General features: G+C 37.0%; 1 protein-coding gene across 6 annotated transcripts in view; it reads right to left on the bottom strand.

The window, feature by feature from the left end:
• The window catches only part of LOC117170224 (serine/threonine-protein kinase ppk30), a 543229-nt gene that overhangs the window by 322415 nt on the left and 196849 nt on the right, over positions 1 to 23965 (bottom strand). The window contains exon 11 of one of the 6 annotated variants that reach the window (XM_033356846.1): positions 18376 to 19558. The exons of the other annotated variants lie outside the window; for them this stretch is intronic. Coding sequence (XP_033212737.1) covers positions 19488 to 19558 — 71 coding nt within the window. The 3' untranslated portion in view covers positions 18376 to 19487. Of the gene's footprint in view, positions 1 to 18375; positions 19559 to 23965 lie in introns of those variants that run through there. 6 annotated transcript variants of the gene reach the window in all.

The raw sequence follows: 23965 nt of genomic DNA, 5'->3' as shown, positions 1-23965 counted from the left end.
ACGCCAATTAGCACAAATGGTAAGTTCCGACAGTGCCTACAAGTGTGCCTACTGGCCGCTAGATGGCAATACCGGTTTCATATGTATACACCTGGTAGGGATTGCCATTAATTAATTTACCGCAAATTTCTAAAATTTATAAGTCTTTTAAAACTTTATATAACAAAGTAATCAATATTAGATAATTATTATTATAAATGTTTAAAAGTTATTTGAGAAAAATGTCGTTTTTACCTGGAAAACAGGTAAATGACCGGTAAAACCTTTAAAGGGGACTTTCTTGTACCGACATTTCGATAGCAATAACCTAATTTTTGCGGTATACGTTTGCTGCCTATTATTATTTATTTTTCCCCGGATATTTGATATACTTGAATTTCTTTGCACTAGTTTTGAAGATGAATGTCTTCACTGTTTTAGAAAATGACCAGAATCAGTAATAAGCAAACATTATTGGAATAAAAATTGTTAGCACAAATATTTTCGGCAAGCCCAGATAATTCGTTAATATATTTTATATAAATTTAAAAAAAGTATTTGCTATTAAAAGAGTTTAGCTTGGTCCACACGTCTTTTACTTTAAAAATGTCACGTACGAATAAACACTGTAATTATCTTATCATTAACACTGAAAAACACAAATAAAAGCGCTGCCTGCCTTCCGGGTAATGATGCTTCTTGAAAAATGTAGAGTAAGATTGTACGCCGAGAGAGACTTCCCCTAAACTGAAGGAAGGACGAGAGAAGCTCGTCTTCCCTTTAATTATTTTTGTGGTTTGGAACCCCTATAATCCTATGAGAGTCCTTGTCCCTGTAAATTGAAAAGGGATCATACCGAACGGGTCGAATAACAAAATTATGTTTCTTTAATTACTTTCTATTGTATTTATTTTAAAACAAGGTAACAAATATGGAAAATAAGGTGGAAGAAGACACGTCCTACAATAGGTGGAACGAGTCACATCAGAAAAGATACGAAAATTGGTTCGATACGACTTACCAGTATAAAGCACTTAAACTACTATTATTTATCGAAGGTGCAGAAGGAGAATCAGAAGAAAGAATGCGTCCTGGGTCTTTCTTTTCTTTTTCAATAAAATCGGGCAAAGAAAACCTTTTCCTGTTCGTGGATTATTGTAACTCTACTATGGTCCTTAGGACATCCGCAAAAGCCACAAAACACGCCAACACCTGTGACTTCCTTAAATTCTTTTTATGATTAATAGATAATGAATTTAGAGTTCATAAAAGAAAATTTTGATCTTACGATATTATTACTCAATTTCTTTTTAGATGCGAGTGGGAGTAATAATTTCTAGGCTTCTTAATTTCGTTTTAAGCAGTCGAGATAGGACACGAGAACAAGGCACTACCGCCGCCAGGCCAAGAATAGTGTAGACTCGTTAAACCGGGGTGGGTGTTGACGATGTACCGTACCCGTTACGGTCCTGCCTCCCGTTGGACAGAGTTTAATTTTGACACCCGGATCACGAACCTTATTGATTAACCACTCGATCAACACTGCGACTTACTCCCGTCACCGACTGCAAAAATTGAAATTCGTCCGATGCACGTTTACAGCTTATAGTTTAGGTGGGAGTTAGGTAGAGATATTTGAAAAACTGCGAAATTTTTTCTGTGAAAGGAAGGATATGCTATATGGCTTTCAGCTTGCATTTGTTTGTGTGCGAAATTAGTACTTACTTAGTTTTTACATCTACGAAGCAGGAGACTCGTCAGCACTTTACATGAATAAGATGCTTTCAACTCTTTCATATTTCAAAAAAAAAACTTTGAATTTCAATTTGCATCGGAATCGATGCAGGTCGGAATTTTCAACTCGAAAGTGAGTATTTATTATTTCTAATCCTTCATTGAGCGATCTAGGCATTTGGCTTTATCCTTTCGCTACGTGAACGCATGGTGTTGTTTGAGTGTCACCACATGTTCACGCTTTCAGCCTGCACGGCATGCAATATGTATATCAAAGAAATGGACGGACTTACGTGGGAAGAGAGTGGAAAGAAGGAGAGAAGAGTTTTTTTTTGTTTGTGTTGGCTGGCTAATGGAATAATCGACAGATATGAAGAAGAAAAAGAGATCGAGGTGTTATACGGCCAATATTCAAATAGCTGGCATTATAACAAAGGCACTAATTGACACAAGCGCTGAAATTACTTGGGTCTCAGAGGAATTTCTAAACGCGAGAAAGAGAGGTTCAGTCGCTATCCTTGTCTACCATTGGCAGGTGTCGCTGTGGCAGGTCCCTTTGGGGCCAGTACGACTCAACCGACAGTACGACTCAACCGACTAATTTATTCCGATCTACAGCTGCCTAATATTATGGCCCAATTAGCGTTTCTGGTGATGCCACGCCTTTAAAGTACTTGCATCATAGGAATCGACGTACTGGACGAATATAAAGCCAACATCGATCTTGATACAAGGCTTTTAACTTTCCCATACCTGGAGGGCCAACCCACTATTAGTATTTTTAAAGATGAAAATACGAGTACGCAAGATGGAAGCCGCAACCTATATGCAATTGATTCAACATTGGAAAATGAGTTGATAGGCGAAAAACAACCAGAAGAGGAGGAGCATATAGGAGAGGAACTCCCATTGAACGTGATTCGAGAGGAAATAAAAACAAAGATAGAAGAGAGTCAATGCCTAACGAGAGACGAAAAGAGAAGACTCAGTGAAATCCTATGGAAACACCGACGAGTATTTCGACGTGAGCCTGGACTTTTACCACAATACCAACACGAATTAAAGGTGCGAGAAGGACAACCCTTGGATGGAAGAAGCTACCCGATTCCAAAGGCACACAGGGAGAAAGTAGAGGAAGAAATTCAAAGAATGATGAAACTAGGAATCATTCAAAGATCGAATAGCCCCTACATTAACCCTCTGATGCCCGTAATCAAGAAGGATGGAACGGTGCACTTATGTCTCGACGCATGAAGATTAAACGACATCTTAATAGAAGACTGAGAATGTCCAGAACCGGCAGAGATCCTTTTTCAAAAGCGCAAAGCGATAAATGTCATGTCTAACTTAGACATGACGAGCAGTTTCTGGCAGGTGCCTTTACATTGAAACTCACGATAATACACAGCTTTCCAATACCGTAGAAGAAGCTAAGAGTTTCGTATCGTGCCGTTTGAATTAAAAACTAGTACAGCTGCACTTGTCAGAGGTCTCGAACTCGCACTACAGGGGCTGGGCGATCAAATAATATCTTTTGTCGATGATACTCTCATTACATCAGAGAGTAATGAAACTCATCTAGAGCATTTGAATGAGATTCTAGAATGCTTGGAAAATAATAATCTTACATTAGATCTCTGTAAATCTTATTTCTTCAAAAAAGAAACCAAGTTTCTAGGATTCATACTCATGATTGAAGGTATTCAGCCGGTTCCACACAAAATCAATAACATCCATGATATTCCAGCATCCCGGAACGTAAAGCAGTTACGAGTCTTCTTAAGATTGATCAATTTCTACTTGAAATTCAGTAAGGAGCATGCTGCAGAAGCGATACCGCTCTTACAACTGATAAAAAAGGGAGTGGTTTGGAAATGGGACAAGCAAGCACAAGAGAGTTTTGAAAGAATAAGAAGACTTTTAAGCGACTCGATTATGCTCTACTTTCCAGATCCAAGCAAAGAGTTCTACTTAGAAATGGACGCGAGTAATTACGCACTGGGAGCCGTTTTATATCAATTAAATGAAAATCGAGAGAAAGAAATCATTACTTTGGCGAGTCGAACACGTAAAGTCCCAGAATTAACATACTTTCCAACAGAAAGAGAGTTGCTAGCTATTCGCTGGGGAAGCGGAAGCACCGCAGCGCCCCTGTCGGTGGTATGCGCTAATTCTCGTTAGATGAGTGTTTAATGTTTACATGCAATCAGCTGTGATTTTGAATCAAATTCAAAGTTATCACGATAATTACAATTGTTTTTTTGTGCTGTGTTATCTACATTTGGAAATAATATAAACAGTGATTAGGTAAATATTCATTTTGCTGAATTGGTCATCCACAGGCGAATATGGTGGAAAGGGTGAATAGGGAACTAGCGCAACTCTGCAGGACTCTCTTAACCCCTGATGGACATGGAGGATGGTACACACAGCTAGAGAACATTGAGACTATTATCAATGAATCTCATCATGGCACAACGGAAGTAACACCGTACGAGGCGTTGTGGGGGCGACGGCCAAAGCAATGGTGGACAACCCTCCTACTGCGCACACTGTCCGACATCCCCATAAAACGGGAGGAACAACTGGTAATGCTGAAAGAAAAAATCAAAAATAAGCGTGAGAAATTACTCTTTCGGCTAAATCGGAAAAATAAGGGTATCACTTTCCAAGAAGACAGTTTTTACTGGCCAAAACGTGCAACGTCTGAAATGCACAAACGGGCGCAATGGCGAAATTTCTCGCTATGTACAAAGGCCCGTACAAAATCAAGAAGCAAGTAGCAACGAACGTGTATATTTTGTGTAGTACGATGGAAGACCGATAGAGAGGGCAGTATCACGCCACGACCTTAGGAAATACCGAAAGAAAATGGAAAGTGGGGATGAGAAAAGCACAGTCCAGACTGTCGAAGGGTCCTAGGGATGAGAAAATTTCGGTTTGGTCAGTAATAAGCAGAAAGGCCAAGATGCCAGACGCTAGCACTTCCTTTAAATGTATCGACTCCTACCCTTGCGTAGCAGTTCAATTTAACCTGGACGCTGAGAAAGATTATGTGATCGAATACGATCACCATGGATATGAGATCGTCATCGGCACGGCGCAAGAAATCGCGAAAGGTTACCCGCACATATGGAGGAAGCCGCGCATGTCGCAATCCGTAGTGACGGCACTGAAACTACCGAAGAACATGAGGAAGCGATCTGTAGGAAGCGACGACATCATCCCAGGGATGGAGCACATACGATCCCCGATGACAGATGAAGAACGCTTCCAACTGGCAAGACGAGAGGCCCAAGAGGCAAGGAAAAATAAGAAAAAGAATAAAGCACGAAAATTAGCAGCTACAGAGAAAGAAGGCAACGCAGGCTCTCCGTAGCCATCGACATCGAAGGCAGGAACGGATGCTGAAACGAACAACAAAGCAGTGGATGATAAAAGGATAGCAAGTGAAATCATACAAGAGTTGCAGATTCACGCTATTAAAAATGTAGGGGTACAAAATAAAGAAGCTGAAGTCACGGCATCGGAGAAGGACGCTGACAAGAAGCTGGCTGTAACAAAGAAAGAAAAAAGCTGGCTGAGAGTAAGTGAGGAGAAAGCCAGCACAAAGACGGCGAAGGGCACTTATACCATGAGGAGAAGCCGGCATGATGCGCTCGTCAAAGCGATCATAACACAGAAAAATATTAGAACAGCGAAACGTCCGCGCTTAAATCTCGAGAAAGCAGCACCGAGGCCGCTTTTGCGAAGGGTAAATATTTTACGTGAACTGCAAAAGGCATATTTAAAGTGCAAAGGCACGGAGGCAGCGGTGGAATGAGCGGCAACAGGTGGAAATGGACCCGGGAGATGTCTAACTTAAAGAAACGAGGCAGAACTTAGCAAATTATGGTCGATGGAAACCGGCACAAACCTGGCCTATCACCGATGAATGGACATTTAACGAGAGCAAGCCCGTTGGGAATCCCCATTGCAACAGCAGGGAGGAGAATAAAAGGTTAAAATGGACTCAAGATCGAACATTAGAGAAAGAAGACGCAAGACAACTCACTAGCATCGAAGGGAAATTGAAACGATCACGCTTGATTAAGATGACTGTAACTGTGATCACCCCTCGCTATAACGAATTAGACGCAACCACAACGCATCATTTATTATTATATTCAAGCGTGTCTTTCAATACGGGGGGCAGTTGTAACCTGCGAGTTACAAGGGATAGCCTAAAAATAGGCAAAAATACTATCTCCTATGCAAGTCCTCTGAAAAGATGCCTTTTACAGGAGGAAGACGAAATCGCAGACTCCGACGACTCCTACTCATACGATATTGCGTAAGTTGGAGAGTGCGTGGGAGTGAGAGAGTATCAAAAGGGCGGCAAAGCCGAAAAACATGATAGGATCTCGCAGTTGTAGTAAGTACAAAATACCCAGTCTATTTGAAGCTTGATATTTTTGCTCACTTCTGAATATCTTATAAAAATCAAACCAGGACGATTTATTTCCCGACTTATTTACAATAAAGAGATATTCTGGAAATAAACCGAGTCGAGATAATTTCCGATGCGATAGTTTATATTTTAGAAAGCATTTTAGAGCGACTGCGTAATTGAAAATTTATATTATGGTGCAACAGAACTGTTACCATAGAATATAGCTCGGTACGGCGCTCGCACGAAAGATTTGCCGGGCCGGATCCGAGATGGGTCGGAACCCCCCGACAGGTACCGAAGTTATGGGCGAGGGAATGTCCCGTCGTCAGTCTCTGCTCGTTCGCTCGGTCGTTCACCGTTTTCCAGTTGGTGCTAGTGCGCGCGTGCTCTCGTTCCCGCTCTAGACTGCCTCCTGGAGAACCTCTCCACCACGACGTGGTTAAAACTCTTTTAAAAACTTTTTTTTAACAATTTTGGTTGTGATTTCTTAATAAAAGAATAAGTGCTATTCAGTCTCCAGAATAGCAATTTCAAAAATATTTAAAGCCTTAGTAATTTATACATTTTAAATTTGTATTCTTTAGAATATATTGAATAATTTCAAATTTAAAGCTATTTAAATATTTCATCTGAATTTTTGAATGGAAAGCGTTCGATAATTTTAGATTGAAACCTCTCAAATTATTTAGTTACCAATTAAAATCATACAACTTCAAGTTTTATTTATTTTTTGATAATTTGCCCCCCCCCCCCCCACACACACAAAATTTTTTTTTGTAAGAAAATAACGCCTGATTTTTGTAAAAATTAACAAATATATATCAAAGGTTCACTCAAGGTCGTTTTTGTTCAAAGAGCTTGTTCCTGAATAAATTAACTCTTATTGTTTCCGATTTCGTTCTGTCACTCAGGGTAATTTTCTGTGAAAAATGTTGATTTACAAAGCATATTTGTCAAACAATAGAATGAATTTCTTCGCCCGACATGCAAACGTAAATTGTACTACAGTAAAAACACCTGGAAAAAATTAAACGAAAACTAAATTTGGTGAAGAAAACAAGCCTTTGTCGACCTATAAATACTAACTTTAATCCCCGAAAGATTTTTAAAAAATCTCTTCGAAACACTTTTATTGCAAATATTTAATTGAAGAAAAATATTTGTAATAAAAATAAAAATAGTACAATTTTTACATACAATTCTTAAAATAAAAAATCTGTGTCAAACCACAATCCAATCCGACTATTCTTTCAAAAGTTTTCCGATATACAGACAACCACAACCACAATAATGACGACGTAGACGCCAGAGAGACAGACAAATACCGATGTAAAAACTTGTTTTTCTGACTCAAGAAGCCTCAAAACGTCGAAATCTAATTAAATTCGCGAAAATCATTTTTCGCTTAAGACTCTTCTCATTATGGATGAGAATGTGATTTCGTTTGGTTTTTTGGATTTTGAAAATCCTTTAACTTTGGTAAGTTTGATTTTATGAAAAAAAGTTGTCAGGATAAATTGTTCATATTTTTTTGTACCATAAATAGCTGTCGATAAAATTTTCAAATTTTGAAGTGGTATCAAAAATTTTGAAAAAGCTTCAACTTTTTGTATTTTTATCAAAAATGGCTGTTTAACGAACTCGATCTTTCTTTTTGGTCTCTCGAACAGCGTGTCAAAGACCAATCGGACTAGTCTTTCGAAAATTATCCGGTATACAGACAACAACAACGACGACGCCGAACAGACAAACAGGCTCCGACGTAAAAACTTGTTTTTCTGACTCACGGGGCCTCAAAACGTCGACATTTGATAAAATCCGAAAAAGTTATTTAACATAAAAAACTGATACCTTCTCATTTTTGATGAGAATGTAGAAATTATCAACAACATTTGTAGAAAATCTTTCAAAGAATAAAATTATTGTCCCGTAAGTTACAACCGAAAAATTACAATTTCAAAAAAATGAAAGTTGTTTTAAATATTAAGCTAGACTCGCGACCGGGACAAATCAGAAAATGAAAGTAAATTTGAAAATTGAACTGCAGTTCGAGTATTAAAAACTAAACAGTGATTGATTTTACAAGGTGATTCTAGATCTGTTCAAAATGATATAATTTACACATTTTAACGTTAAAATTTGAACTAATTTAACTGCAAAGACTTAGTAGTGACACAAGTGTAAAGTTCGAATTAATGGCTTCTTAAATGAACCCCTTTATTCAATTTCAAAATCTTTTTGAAGTATTACTTCAGTATAAAATATTCCATTTTTAATCTATTTGGTTTGAAAATAAAAAAACAATTTTCAATAGTAAACAATTTGAAAATAAATTGTCACAATTTCAAAGTGACAAATTTAAACTTGGAATGTTACGATTATAATTGTTTAATTTTTTTATTTGTATTTCGAAGGTAAATGTATTTCATTTTGATTCTTAAAGAACAGTTAAATAAGCATTAATTTAGAAAAAAATGAAATAAGCTGGAGGTTTCTGAATGTTACAAAGAAAAGAACAAAATTTAGAGCTCCTAAAAATTTTGAAATACTGTGAAAACAATAAAAATGTCTGGGTAGATTTAAAATGATTTTTTATTTTGAAAAAGTACAGAACTCAAAGAGAATGTTTAAAAATATTTCAAAACATTTCAAAAGATTTACAATACCAGAAAAAATGTGGAAGCTCTTAAAACAATTTTGTGTGCAGGATTTTACAAACATGTTAGGAAAAATGGGAATCAGTCTAAAAGACATTTAAAAGTTCCGAAAAATTTTTTAAATAATTTTAAAACATTTGAAATAATTTAAAAGAGAATAGATACTTTTGATGATTTTGAAATGTTTTCAAATGTTGACTTTTTATTTTGAAAAATTACATAATTTTAAGAGGAGGTATAAAAATATGGACCACTGCCAAAAATTCCGAAAGGGATGAATGAAAAATCCCAAAAAATGAAATCTCCGGTACCTGAATAATAAGTTTATAAAAATATTATTAAAAAATACATTAAAAAACACGTGTGCTTTGAAAGAAAAAAATGTTCTGCCTAAATTTTCTTCGTACCTACATAATAACATTTTTGAAACAAACTTTGCAGGATTCAATTTAACAACGACTTATATCCAAATTTATTTTTATTATTTTTTTTTATTAATAAAAAATTCGATTTTTCAGAACTTTTTGTTTTTTTCGAATACTATGCACATTTTCAAACAAATTTTTTCATCCAGAAATATATATTCGATTATTGTATTTTCAACAAATAAATAATATTTAATAAACAATTTTTTAAATTGTTTAAATTCAGGAATTTTTTAGTTCGGATATTTTATGATTCAGGCATTTTCTTTGGGGTTTTTAAAATTCGGTAATATCTTATTGTCTGGAATTTCATTTATTTTATTTTTCGTGAATTTTCCAATTTGACTTTTATATTTCGGGACTTTTATAATTTCGGGAATTTTATTATTGGTTATTTTTCAATGTACGAATCAATGTGGGAATTTTATTTTTAATTTTCCAGTTCGGGACTTTTATATTTCGACAATGCATACTGATATTCAATTTATATGATGGGAAAAATCCTCGAAAGTAATTCAAGAGAAAAGATCGTCTGGTATAAGTTTTTTAATTAATATGAGTGTAACGAGAGTTTACACACGCGTGCGTCACTAACGCACACCCTGAACCGCAGTTCAACTGGACATGACGAACCGATCACATCGGAGAGCTTGTGCCCAGGGACGACTCTCGTACTCTCCCTACCAATAGGTGCACCTATTGTAGTGGGAGTAACGACGAGAATCGCAAGGAATAGGCGCACCTATACTTGCCATTCTCAGAAGCTCTTGATAGAAGGGAATTGACAATCGACAGGAGCACCTGTGATTGCCAATTCCGAAAGCCGCATAAATGTCAGTCAATAGACGCACCTATGGTTGTCATTTTGCGCATTGCTGACAAACCGACATTACCGATTTAACCGACACTACGGACTTAACGAACGCGTATACGATTTCTGTAACGAACAGGCGCACTTGTCATTACAAAGTCGAAGGCATAAATGTTAACTGACAGGATCACCTGTAGTTGTCATTTAATACCATTCTCGTCTTTACCAACATTTATGAAAATACTATGGCATAAAATCGTACCCAACAGTAGCACCTGTGGATGCTATTTTAGCCGATATAAACGCTAACCTATAGGCGCCAACACGTTACCGAACCGTTACGTTCAGGAACCGGAAAAACATGTAAGGAAATCCTATTCAATTCGCCTCCGTTCAGTATTCTTTCCAAATGTCATATAGTCGTATGTAAATTAAATTTAACATAATTAGAGTCACACTTATCACATACATACTTTCGATGTAACCGCGCTACACACAATCACTATATTTAGCATTGCAATCTTCGCATATACACACACACTCACACATACACGCAACCGCCACACAAAACACTAGGGCGTAAGTTAGAATTATACGATTATTAGGGAAATAAATACTTTAATAATTATTGTAAATTAAAATATCTGTTTTTACTTTTCTCTAAATCCATGCCCTGGCTAGACTGAAGTGTCCGCTGAGACAATTTATAAAGAGGAAACAAAACGGACTGTCACAAGAGAATATTTCGTGGTCTTAAACACTTAGTTTGAAATTGATATACGATATGAAATTCTTTTTAAGTCTACGCATTTAAGCGCAATAGAAAAGAGCTTCAGTTTTCGAAAATTTTATTCATTTATCATGGCCATATCAGGCCAGGCTCGAGAGTGTCCCCACTAGAGACAGAGGCCTATGGCTAATAGGACTAGTCCCATGTAAGAGCCTTGGATCAGCGTTAAGTAATGGACCTCGTCATAGTGTCGTACGTTAATGTCGTTGATATACTTTTCCAAATCTTTTAGAGATTTTTCATTATGAAAAAGACTTTATCATTGCTCGAGCCATTGCCCTGGTGCTACTCCTCGTACTCGCTCCTCGTGGTGGGACCCCAGTGTTCCTTTAAGAGTGGCGACAGATCGGTCAAATTGAAGTGGAAGAGAGATTCGTAAATGACTTTAACTGATCCGGCTCAGTTTCTGAGTCCGTAGAGCGTTTTTCCATTCATCTTGAGATGAAACCCAGGTGCGATCAGCATCAGGCTGATTCCTTTTAAGTCAATTACAGGGTCTTGGGTTGGTTGGGGCACTTTAGCTCGGTGGACCGGGGCTCAGCCAAGGATTAGAGCCATCCATTCAGGAAGGAGATGGGGACCCATTCCGATTCCTTATTGTATGTTACCCGGAAGTCACACCTTCGTAGAGCCACACTCAAAGGATTTAGCAGCAGCTCGCTTTCGCATATTTTGTGGCCAGCGTTTTTGATGTCTGGAGAATAATTATTGCATATCCTATAATAAGGAGTTCTTTTTGAAGAATTCAAGCGTTCGCTATCCAGCAAAATATGCTTCCGTTGGGATTCTCCAAAGGTGGTGTGGGAAAACTTCGGTAGAATGTATGCGCTTCCGGATTAGTGTTTTCGGTCTATCGAAAAGTAACATTTTTCTTTTCAAGTATGATGAAATACCGTACACAGAATTTTTGAATCATGAAAAAATGTGTTCTCAAAAATTTTCAAAATGGGCTCACTTTTAGTATTTTTGTCCAAAATGTCTGACTAACGAAATTGGCATTTAGCATAGGACACTAAAAAAGACGAAAAAGAAATTTAAAAACAAAAGCTGTCGTAAGAATGTGCCCACGCAGCGGACACATGTATTTTTTTTTACTGTTAATGGCGTTTTTCATGAATAAAGCCAAAACTACGTTTCCTATCCAAAAGGCAATCTGATATTCATTTCTCCAAAAGTTATCGTGTTCGCAGTCAGACATAGAGACAGACATACAGGCATACAGACACATTCGTAAAAACCTGTTTTTCGGATTCAGGGGGTCTCAAAACGTGAACATTTGACAAAAACTGGGGGGAGGGTCAAATGTTACACAAATCTAGTACCTTCTCCGATGAGAATGTAAAAATTGCTGTAAAAAATGAAAATGTAATATATGTTACTTTATCCATTTTTAATAAATATTTATATTATTTACAATTAATAGAACTGAATTGTGAAATATTAGTTTAAAAAATAAATATTTACTTCATTGCAAAATTAGCATCAAAATTAATTTATGTGGGTAACCTTTAATATTGTCACTAATTTCACAAATAAAATAAGGATTAGAATTGCAAAAGTATAACAATTTCATGGGGATTTGTTATTTTTTAAATCATGCCCGAATCCCTGCTTCTACTTTATCGATGTTTTGAGAAATCTTTGCTAAAACAGGGATTCGCTACGAGGAGCAATGCATAAGAAATTTAATATTAGTACCCTCAGAGCCGCAGGACAACGATTTTACCTATAGAGAAAGGGTGGAGCAAGAAAGTACGAAGAAGGCAGTAGCCAAGCGCCCGAAGAAAGTAGTATACATTAAAAATTTGTCACAAAGACAACCGCAGGATTTCACTGAGAGTGGGTGCTAATCTGAAAAAATTACATCCGCTCCCAGCGAAATCGCGGTAAAATTTCAGCCACAAACACGTATCACGACCGTGAGATAGGTGATTACAGTCAGTAACGGAATTAATACGACGATCCAGCAAAAGTTTCGTGCACCCTGAGAACACGGAGCGATCCAAGAACAACCGCCTTCTGCATTTTTCCCGCAAGTGTTTTAGCATACTGTTGACACGCAGGGATGCTTTTCAGGCTATTAACGAGTGAAAGCTTGACACCTCCAAGAGCGCCAATGATAAGGACGATTAGTTTAACACAATATTCCGGGTACAATCGTTGCAACTCTCTTATAAGGTCTCTATACCTCTCTTTCTTTTCATTCTCCTTGGCTATGATGTTTTTGTCAGCTGGTGCCGAAAATTCGATAACGAACATGGTTCGCTTCTCGAAGTCCAGAAGAACCATGTCTGGCCTCGAGTGTGCAACAGAAACAATAAATAAAGCACTCTTAGTGCCGCATTGTGCCTTTGGATGTAGATCGTTCCCGCATAAGTTAGACAACTAGATAGTATGTGAGCTAAATGCTCGGGGTGTGCATGGTACGCCCTGGAGCTATCATCGGGAATGTCTTGGCTCAAAATGTGGCGATGGCATGTTGAGGTGGAAATGACACCGTCTTAGCATGCCACAATGAAACCCTCATTACCAGACTTAAATCCGGACGATTTAAGGAAAGCAAACGTTAGCTCACACGACATTGACTGATCCTCCACATTTCTGTGGAAGATACCGTGTGCATCCTCTTATCGAGGAGCTGTTCACGAATTTTTCTCTTATGCTTTCTTAATTCGAGCTTTCAGGAGTGAGTACTCGAGATAGATAAGATTTGATGCATTTTGCTCACCCCTAATACAGAAGTTAAGTCCGAATGTTTCAGCAGCCTCCTCCGCTGCTTTGTACAGAACCGCTCCCTTGCCCACTTCTTCGTGATTCCTGACCATTTTAAGAAGAGGGTCTCTTCCATTTGCGACTCTATGTGCTGTACCCAGAATAATCCTGTTGTGAAGACATTCAAGACTCTATATTCTGCGACCACCTTGACGACGTGCGATGTGCAGTCGCGGAACAGAAGACTTAAGATGCATGCTTTCGTTCATGTGCATAACCTTTCTTGTCCCGATATCAAGGGATCTGAGCTCGTTCTCCATGGAACAAAGCGGCATCATTCTCTCTATGCACTTAACGATTTGCGGATGAACCTATAAGCTTTCCAAAAGACAGATGATAAGTCTATGGGAGGTCGAATCGAAAGCTTTCCGATAATCAATCCAGGCCATCGATAGGTCACGCTGGTAGAATGCTGCATCTTTGTAGACACATCTATCGATGAGCAGGTTCTCCCGACATCCCGCTGTGAATATCTTATACAGTGTGTTCAGACAAGTGATTGGCCTGTAATTCTTGATGTCAGCTAAGTTGCCTATTTTCTTGGAAGAGTCGAGATGGGTCGGAAAAAATCTGTTGATTTTCTCTGAACTACCTCTCCCTCCGCTCTAGACTTCTCTTAGCGTCAGATAGTATCCGTATTCTTTCAAGAATATGCTGCCTGATAGTCAGCAGCTTTGACTTGTTAAGTGTGTGATAACGGGTCTGGAGTTCGCGCGCGAACTTTCGAACCTTGGCGGTAAAATTGCTGCCAGATGTGATGCAGTCAATCAGATATTGGAAGCGGGAAGCGTACTGTCTTCCCCAGCCTATCTTTATGGAAAGTTGATGCATTCGTCTTTTGGTCTTATGATCAACCTTGGTTGTTTTACGGTTCGCATCGGCCAAAGCTCTCGCTGAATTATAAACACAATAATTGATAGCCCAAAGGTCGGATTCTTCGGAAAAATGTCTACGAAGATCGTCGTCAATTTCAGCCAGATCTTTAGGCTTGAGAGAAACCTTGGTGTTGATGTTTCTCCGGGTCATAAAGCATCGCTCTTCCTTTATTGGATGCCTGCCCGCGGTTGGTCTTAGTGTGGCCTCTCTTTCTCCGTTGCCGGCTTGTTCTAGCTGTGGTAGAGTAGGCGCTCCGCTTACATAGCCCCTTTTTTGGAGTAGTTCGGCATGGTTTCGCAGACGTTGCTGCAAAAAGTGCGATAGCTCTGGGTGTTACTCGCACCACAGAGCATGCAGCCGTGCCATGTAACCCCGTTCAGGGGCCACTCTCGCATCGTAGCACTTTAGCAAGTCGTGATTTAGTCGCTCCGTCCACCTAAAGGTCCCGAGATTCCGCCGATCCATCGCATTGAATCCATTTTCATTGGCTCCCCCAGCTCTAGATTGGTCAGCATTGTTGGCCGACCCATTGTCGGGAGACCTGCGCGTTCTCTTGTTTTGAACCGCACTTACTACAACTATCTTTCGTGTTGTCATTGTTATTCCCACGAGAAGCTAGGAAAAGGAGTTCGTCCATCCTCACCCGGGTGCCATTCAGCTTTCCGCAGGGTATTCACACCTCCGCTTGGGAGTTAATTCCTTCGGAACCACCCCTGGACAATTGTTCGCGACTTGCTATTTATTTTTGTAACCATATTCAGCAGAAACCCTTGGTACAGGGACCCTCTATCCGCAACCCGAGGACACGTTCGGTGGCTTAGTCATAGGCCCTTCGGTTTTATATATATATATATATACACACAAAAGGTGTCCCTCGAGAATTGTAGTTAGTTTTGTGTGTGGGGGGAGGGAGAAAAAAAAGAAGCTAAAAAGTCCACATATTTTTTTTTGTCAGATGCTTATTCTGGGCACAACAGAGAGTACCAGTTCTGTGTACATGTATCATGTGTGGCGTGCGCACGCCGACTCAACCAAGCAGCTCCCCCACCGAAGCCCTAGGGGAAGCAATGGCCATCGCACCTTCCAATAGTGCTCGAGTTTGATCAAATTGAAAACTAGTTTTGCATGACTTTGTTTTGAACCAATATAATTGCAACAAATTATTATTAATAGTAATAGGTGGGCTACAAACTTCTGTCAATATGAGATTATTGATGGGACAGAATATGATAAAAGTTTTAAAAAAACGTTTAAACTATCAAGACGAGGGAAAATCTCTTTGCTTGAAAAATACACAACAGAAATTCGCATTGACTTAGGAGGATGTAATAAAGATTTCATTAAAATGTTATCATACACTGACCCATCAAAAGTATCATATTAACAGTAGTCTGTGGCCCGCCTATTATTAATAATAATTTGTTGCAATTATACTTGTGCAAAACAAGTCATGCAAAACGAGTTTTCAATTTGATCAAACAATTTGGGTTGGACCTCATAGTTTCCAAAACCGATAAATATTAAGTGTTGCTTCAATAAGACCGCTTATAGATAAGTATGAAGTGTTGTTTGAAAAACTCCGCTTACAGATAGAGGAGAAGCCCACATCTTTACATAACTAAGTTGTAGAATATTCTATTTTTTGCTCACAAGTCATACACAAAACATTGTATTATTCAAATATCTATTTAAAGTCTTATATTTTTATAAGAAGATACTTGAATTTTCAAACTACAAGGACCATATTCAATAAAACAGTTGAATTTATAGAGACATTTTGAAATCTTTGTTTCAAATTCTTATACATCTCGTTGTCTATATCACATGGTAGAAATGGAGGCCCGATTGACTTTAAACATCGAAGTCCTAGTCTGTGTCTTCAGAATGTGGAATTTTTCGGCCACCGCTACTATGGTCTACTATGGTCTAAGGCGGCACCTTTTTAGGGGCGGCACTGCGGCCGAGGATTTTTTTAAAACTTTACCCTGCCGACGAAAAAGCACTGAAAAAGCACTGGGGAACGGCACTAAGCCGCCAGTGTCGCTTCAGTGGCTGTTTGTGCTGATTTTGAGCACCTAAACGGCACTGAGAAATGATGAGACGATCATATAATAGTCCTATTGCATTCGTGACGTACCGGGAGGGCATAGTTATTTATAGTACCTGGCCGCAATCAAACCGACTCCCTTTTTATAATTTCTTCACACTTTTAGTGGAATATGTATTATCATTGGTCAATTAATTTATAATTATTTAAACAAATGGAATTCCTTTTAATTTTTTTTCTCAAAAATTTGTTGTTTTTCCTCAAAATTGTTACTATTAGTCCAGTGAAATATGTAATATTATTGGTTCATTAATTTTTAATTATTTAAGCAAATGGAATTCGTTTAAATAATTTGCAATTGTTGAAAACTCTTTTTTTCCCCTAAAAATTATTACTATTGGTATAATGAAATATTTATTACCATTAGTACATTCATTTTAATTATGTTTAATAAGTTGTCGTCAGATATTGTTAAAATAATATCATTAACACAAAGAATGAATGGCACAATACATGTGTCTGTCTATTGAATATACCAACACAGGGATCTATATCTTTTGATTTGAAACCTAGCGTTATCATTACGCTAGTGAATTTATCATTCAATTCTTTTGGACTTATTTTCAAGTCGTAGAGAAACTTATTTAACTTCCATACCAAGTGATTTCTGATATCGCTATTAACCAATACTCCCTGTGGTATTTCCATGTAAATGTCGATGGTCCGTACGAACACTAGCACCGTTCAGCTCTTGACGAACACAAACACCGTTTGACGCTCCTACCGAAGTGTAGCATGATTCATAATTCTTTTAAGAAGAGTAGCACCACTCCTCGAGCACTCGCGAAGCTAAACACGACATGTCAACCGCCGATGAAGAGTAGCATGACTGGCTGTTGCTTATAAAATTAATTAATTCAAATTCATGTAAGAAAGTATTTTTAAAGTCGATTATCAATACCAATCATTTCAAATAACATTCCGGACGTTATTTAAAAACTTTGACAATTTGACAAGTATTTGATTTGAATAACAAAACATTGAAAGGTATTAGTTTAACGTTTTGTTGCAGCAAAATTGAATTTGATGTTAAATTTAGTCTCTGACATACATCTTGACGATATATTCTTTTTTCCTTCAAAATTGAGATTACATTAATTTACAAATAAAGAACTCGAAAATTATTTTAAAAGATTTTAGATATCATTATAGAAGTATGTTTTGAACACTCAGAAATCGATTTATGACGTTTTTAGAACAAGGATGTGTGTACATGTGTGTGTGACCTACAAATACGGTATGATAGGCTCGATGTATTTTAAAGTTATAGGGCTTGTTTTTTTCGTCTTCGAGTATCAAAGAAATTTATATGGTTTTTATTTTTATTGGCACTTATTTATGGCTTAATTAAGGTTTTTTCTTGTTTCTCTTCGTGTGACCGGAAACAATTAAACGAGGAGAAAACTACCTTCTCGCACAGCATGTCGAAATGCACTATTCAGATGATGCGGTAGGAGTGGATTGCCTTTACGTGCTATGCTATGCGCACACCACCACCACCCTGCTGGAAGACAGCTCTTGAATTCGCAGCTATAGTCCCAGAAAAGAAAGAACAATAGAGGGAGTACTGACACGCGATACAGTAAACCTGCGCGAGGAGCGGTCGATGGATCAGTTGGTTAAGGCGTATTAACTGGTTGTATTAAACTTTCTTGTATTTTTAATAATAATACTATTAATTAATAAATCTAATTCAGACAAGTTTTGTGTAAAATTATTTTTTAATCCAACTTTTTATTTTCGAATAATTATTTTTTGTACAACTCACAGTTTACGAATTCAAATTTTTTTCTTTCGACTGTTGACCTTGCAAGGAGTGAAAATCTGATATGTAAATGCATGATAAAAATTCACTTTTTTTATTTTTACCTCTTTTAATTGGTTAAATATTTCACTAGGTTCTGATTAATTTAACATTTTGATTCGGATTTTAGAAAATCTTCGAACATTTACAATTTGAAATTTGTTGTTAATTTATCAATTCTGAAAATTTGGCTATCTCTGCCGTTAATTTCGATTTATAATTGTTCGGATAAATTCAGAAAGTTATTTTCTTTGAAACTTTCAGTTTGCTCTTTTTCTTTTTCATAAAGTGAAACTTTCAGTTTATTTTCTACTACTTCATTGAGAAGGTCAATAGTTAATTTATCTTTTGAAATATTATCAGGCACTCTAACCTTTCCTCTGACCCTGTTACCGAAGTATTGGGACCTCGGTTCAATATCGCGATTTTCATATAGGCGAAATGAATGTTGTTTTTCACCTAGGGTCAGTTAAGATCCAGTCGATTATTTGCTATAGTAATTCAGATCACCATCTGATGAATGCTGAGACACCACTCCGCCCTCAGACGGCAATTTTTACGTTTTTTTGGGTTGACCTCTTTGGTAGGCTGGCTCAAGTCAATCCTTATGTCCATGAACTCTTTCTCTAGTTTTCTATCAAACGAGATGTACTGCGGAGGAGTTGATGTTGCCTGGTTCTCGTAGAGTATGGGTAAAATTTCTACCTTTTTCATCTTTGATAGATTCCTGTCCATGTAGACGCCCAAGTCTACGGGTTACTGAGATTCTATCTTATCCTCGACCACTTTTACTGCCGGATCTTATGTATATGCTTCGGTTGCCGTTTTGACGATAGAAACTGGTAAAGATGGTGCTGGAGCAATGGCAGGTGCTTGGATTGTGGGCACTGTCCGGCTCTTTACCAGCAACTCTATCCCTCTCAAGAACATCTTATTTTGCTCCTCCATCATCCCGAGTACCTCTCTTCTGATTATAAACTCGGGAGAATAGATCAGATAGAAGTTATACAATTTCTCCCTAGATGGCCAAACTCTGTCTATGAGGGCTCTTTCCTCCCTTGTTAGAGCGTCATCAAACCCTCTTAATTGAAATTCTGTCCTCAAGAATTAGTAGCCTCTGAATGTTCCCAATCCCGTAAGATGATTCTCCTAAATTCATCGGAGTCAGCACCTGTTGATTCGAAATAGCAATAAGTATTTTGTTATATATTTTTATTTCATTTTATATTTAGTATATAAATATATATTTGAATAATTTCTGTTAATATTGTTTTATCTTTGAACCTGATTCTTATCACTGAATCTTCTCAAAAAAGGTAAATTCCTTATCTATAGGAGCGATTCTTATCGCAGACTCTTGTACAGTTTGCAAGATATTCCGCTCTTAGGAATTAACACTTATCAATCTTATGCTTTTTATCTTAATCTTACTTATCTTTCTTGATACTGTGTTGACTTTGTTTTAATTTTTTTACTAAGCCTGCTTTGATGTTAAGGTCAAGTTGAGTACGCATTTGAGTGGCCCCCACTAAATGCGATTTAAAATGTACTGACTGCAGTTTATTTTAAAATCAATACATGTTTTAAATTGATCGAGTTAATTTATTGATAATTCAGAGGTGACTGATTGTAATGATCTTTATTTATTTTATTTTGAATCTCTACATGAGTAGGTAAATAAGCATTCAATTATGGAAAATAAATATCATTGATCAGTGTGTATACAATAACGTCGTAAGTTACCTTCCACCTGTAGCCCGCTTGCGTATATGCGTGAACGCTTAGTGGCATGCACAGCCAGTCAATTTATAAACGACGGCCATCGTGTCTCGCGCTACCTTCCCCCTTTTCGCGTTTTCATTCTTCAATTTATCTTATTTTTACCATTACCAGCCAAAGTCCTTCTTTAGTAAACTCTAACACTCCATTAAACACATAAAAAATTACTCACTTATTGACGAATTAGCAACCGCAACTTGTTGCGTTATATCTGACCCTTGTCCTGACTTGTCATACCCCATCTTTCTATCTTCTGCCCTTTATAACTCACTTGACATAAAACTCGCCTATACGAACACAAAGGAAAGCGTGCGGCACGACACTCACGCCATAAGCGCGCCCGACCGACTATTCGAGACTCCACCACTCTGCGCAGTGAAAACGTCCAATTCTCACTGGGCCAATAACCTGATGGGATCTGGTGGTGAGGTGGCGATTAAAGTATACAAAGTGGTTCTCGAGCAATATGGTGGTTTTATTATAATCTAACTTTGAACGAAACAAGTTGATTTGGCATGCTCGCTCTGCCAGCTACGCCAACGGACTGCACGAGGCTGCTCACGCTGTGACACTTTACAGTGTAGCAATTGCCTCTCTTATAAGACTTTATACCCAACAATTGCACTAGACGAATAATAATATTTTTTATAGAAAAAATTCAAAAAAATAAAATTAATCAAAGAATATTGTTAAATATTCAACTAAAAAATATTAATAATTTTTAATAAAAAAATTATCTACACAAATTCCAATTGTTAAAATATTAAAAAATGAATTAACCAATGATAATCAATATTCCATTTGACCCATAATAATAATTTTAAGTACAAAAAAGGCGAGAATACCGTGTTCAAAAGGTCCACTTCATGAAGAATTGATCTTTTTTTGTTTTCAGGGTAGTTTTCAGGTACTCTTGGGGGTGTGTTAGTGGTGTCAAACCCATATGTCTGATACATGAACTTCTTTTTTGGATAATTCTCTACAGGCTCCCATACTTTCCCGTCACATTTTTTCAAACCCTTGACAATTATTATAAAAACATAGAAAAGTGATTTTCCCCGCGCCTGTTAAGATAAAAAAATAAAAAATAAAATTTGGAAATTTATTTTTTCGGATTTGGAATAAAATGGGGAGGCGGGGTGGTCGTAGCGCTATAGCTGACAAGAAAATGTTGCCATGCATTTTTGGACCACCCTGAATGCAGGACGTGAAAACGCGTGTCGAGGTTTTCTGAAAAAAATAAACATAATGTTGAGCAAAAGATAGACCTTTTAGACTAATTAAATGTACAATTATCTATTAAATCAACAAAAAAATTTGAATTTTTTTCTTTTTATGTATGAAATTGCACTTACGATAATATCAGTGATTGATGTGTGACATGCCAGAATGTTGTATCTGTTTATAAATTGATTTTGACGTAGTGATTAAATAAAAACTTTTAATAAAGGCAATGAAACATTATGCTTAAACTAATTTTTGTTTATTTTTTTTTTTAATTCAAGGGGATTGAAATTGTTGCTATAAATGCATTTAAACGTAAGCATTTATTTTTAGGTTAGGAATGTTATTCTCTTACCGCGCTAATGCAAAATTTTTAAATTTTCTACTGTTTGGTTTGAAAGACACATTTTTTAAAAAAGCTGGAAACTATTTTATTAATACTTTTTAATATGTTTTTTACATACAAATTTTGAAAACAGTGATGGTAAAAGATTGAAAAGGAATATATTACTTGCAAATGATTAATATAAAATACAAATCCTAAAGCAAGAAAACTTTTATTAGTTTGCACATTGTTTTGATAAAAATGGATTTTAAAACCTACAAATGTAAACCATCTGCTCTCAGTGCATGCGCAAGCAGATACATTAGAAATGATGGCGAACGTTTTACTTGAAAGATACGTAAATATTTTCAATAAAAATAGGCATTTTTGCAACATTTGGGAAGGCAATATAGTCCATTTAATATTAAAATATAAAATGAAATTGACCAATCAGACGCACTTCTGCACTTCGACGGTAGCTGGGATTGGTGAATACTGTCTCGTACACAATTCCGTACAATCATGGCCAGTGATGCCAATGTAGGCGTCTTTTTCGACTGCGCTTGCATTAGAACCGCGTACTGGTTTGCCGCAATTGGCACGCAAATCAAAATTAGAATTAGAAAAAATTATTGTAATTTAAATAAATAATTATTGAAAAATACACAAGAATGTATACAAATTATACAATTTTTGATTTCAGACAAGAAAAAAAATTATAACATATATTTTTGAAATGGCAGTTTATTTTCGTTGATTTGCATAGAATAACTTATATTTCACAAAACATTTAATTTCCGAAAAAAATTCACTGATAATGACATGAGAGTGCACCTTGATTTGCACAAATGTCAGATAGTCGACAGAATAAGCCATCGACATACCATATAGTACTGGACCGCTGGCTAAGGCCGTCGAAAGTAGCCTAGGCAATAGAAAGAGAGAAGATATCGAGAAAGTCAGCCTGTCCTTTTCTAAAGATGGTAATTAGTTCTACTCATCTTCTGCTTTTATTAGAAAAGGATCAACTGACTAATAACCGATTGCCATCCTTAGAAAAGGACAGGTGGACTTTCTCGATTTCTCCTCGTTTTCTATTCCCTAGTCTACTTGCGACAGCGGTGCAATTCTATATGTCCATGATGTAAACATAAAGTGATTGATAAATATTTATTGATGTTGATGATGCATTGAAAGTGATTATTATTACAGAGTTTGCAGAAAAGAACGTGCAACGAGGATTGTTATAATCGGCACATTAAGAATGTATAATTAACAATATTTCAACAAATTAATCAAGTTATAATATAAGTATCTTTAAAATGTTGTAGTTTTTTACGTGTTAACGTAACCTTTTTCTTACTTAGTGCATTGCATCTTAGATGAATTAGCAGTGACAAAGAGCGGCCTTTCTATTGGTTAGTCTAGAACGGCATCAAAGGTTAATCCAGCACTAGCTCGTTACATGCTGCGAAGAGCAGCCTTGTGCAAAGAAAAAAATGCACAAGCACGAACCGAACTTCACGAATGATGATAAAGCTGCTCCACAAATTCGAAAAGGAAAATATTATTGACTGTATCTAAATATATATAGGAGAAAAGATTTCCGGGCCTAAAATGACTATAAATAGATTTTTAACTACAATTTTAAATTTATATTTAAGTTTGCAGTTCAAAAAATTAATATTCAAGCCAACAAAAAAAAGAACTTTCACTAAAAGAAATAATTTTTAAATAAAATAAATGAATTTTCAAACAAGAATAATAATTTGCTGCTAAAGAAAATGAGTTCTCAACTAAAAAGATTATTTCCCATGGAAAGAACTTTCCAACAGAATTGTTCAATTTTCAACTTTACAAACGAATTTTAAGCTAAAGAAATCAATATTCAACTAAAAATGAACCAGATCTTTATTAATAATGTGACCCGTAAGGGTTTCTGCTGAATATGGTTATAAAAATAAATAGGCAGTCGCGGACAATTGTCCAGGGGTGGTCCCGAAGGAATTAACCCCCAGGCGGAGATGTGAAACCCGTGCCGAAACCTGAATGGCACCTGGGTGAGGTGTCTAGAACGGTGACTCTGGGATACCAGGCGACCTCTCAGAGTACGCAGCCTTATCCTTGCAAGCGGGGTTCCACAAGGACGGACGAACCCCTTTCTCTAGCTTCTCGTGGGAACAACAATGACAACACCAAACATAGTTGTAGTAAGTGCGGTTCAAAACAACAGAACGCGCAGGGCTCCCG

Source organism: Belonocnema kinseyi, chromosome 3 (genome assembly GCF_010883055.1).
Source record: "Belonocnema kinseyi isolate 2016_QV_RU_SX_M_011 chromosome 3, B_treatae_v1, whole genome shotgun sequence".
NCBI classification, from domain to species: Eukaryota; Metazoa; Arthropoda; class Insecta; order Hymenoptera; family Cynipidae; genus Belonocnema; species Belonocnema kinseyi.
The sequence above is the reverse complement of the archived record's forward strand: the minus strand, read 5'-3'. Positions and strand labels throughout refer to the sequence as shown.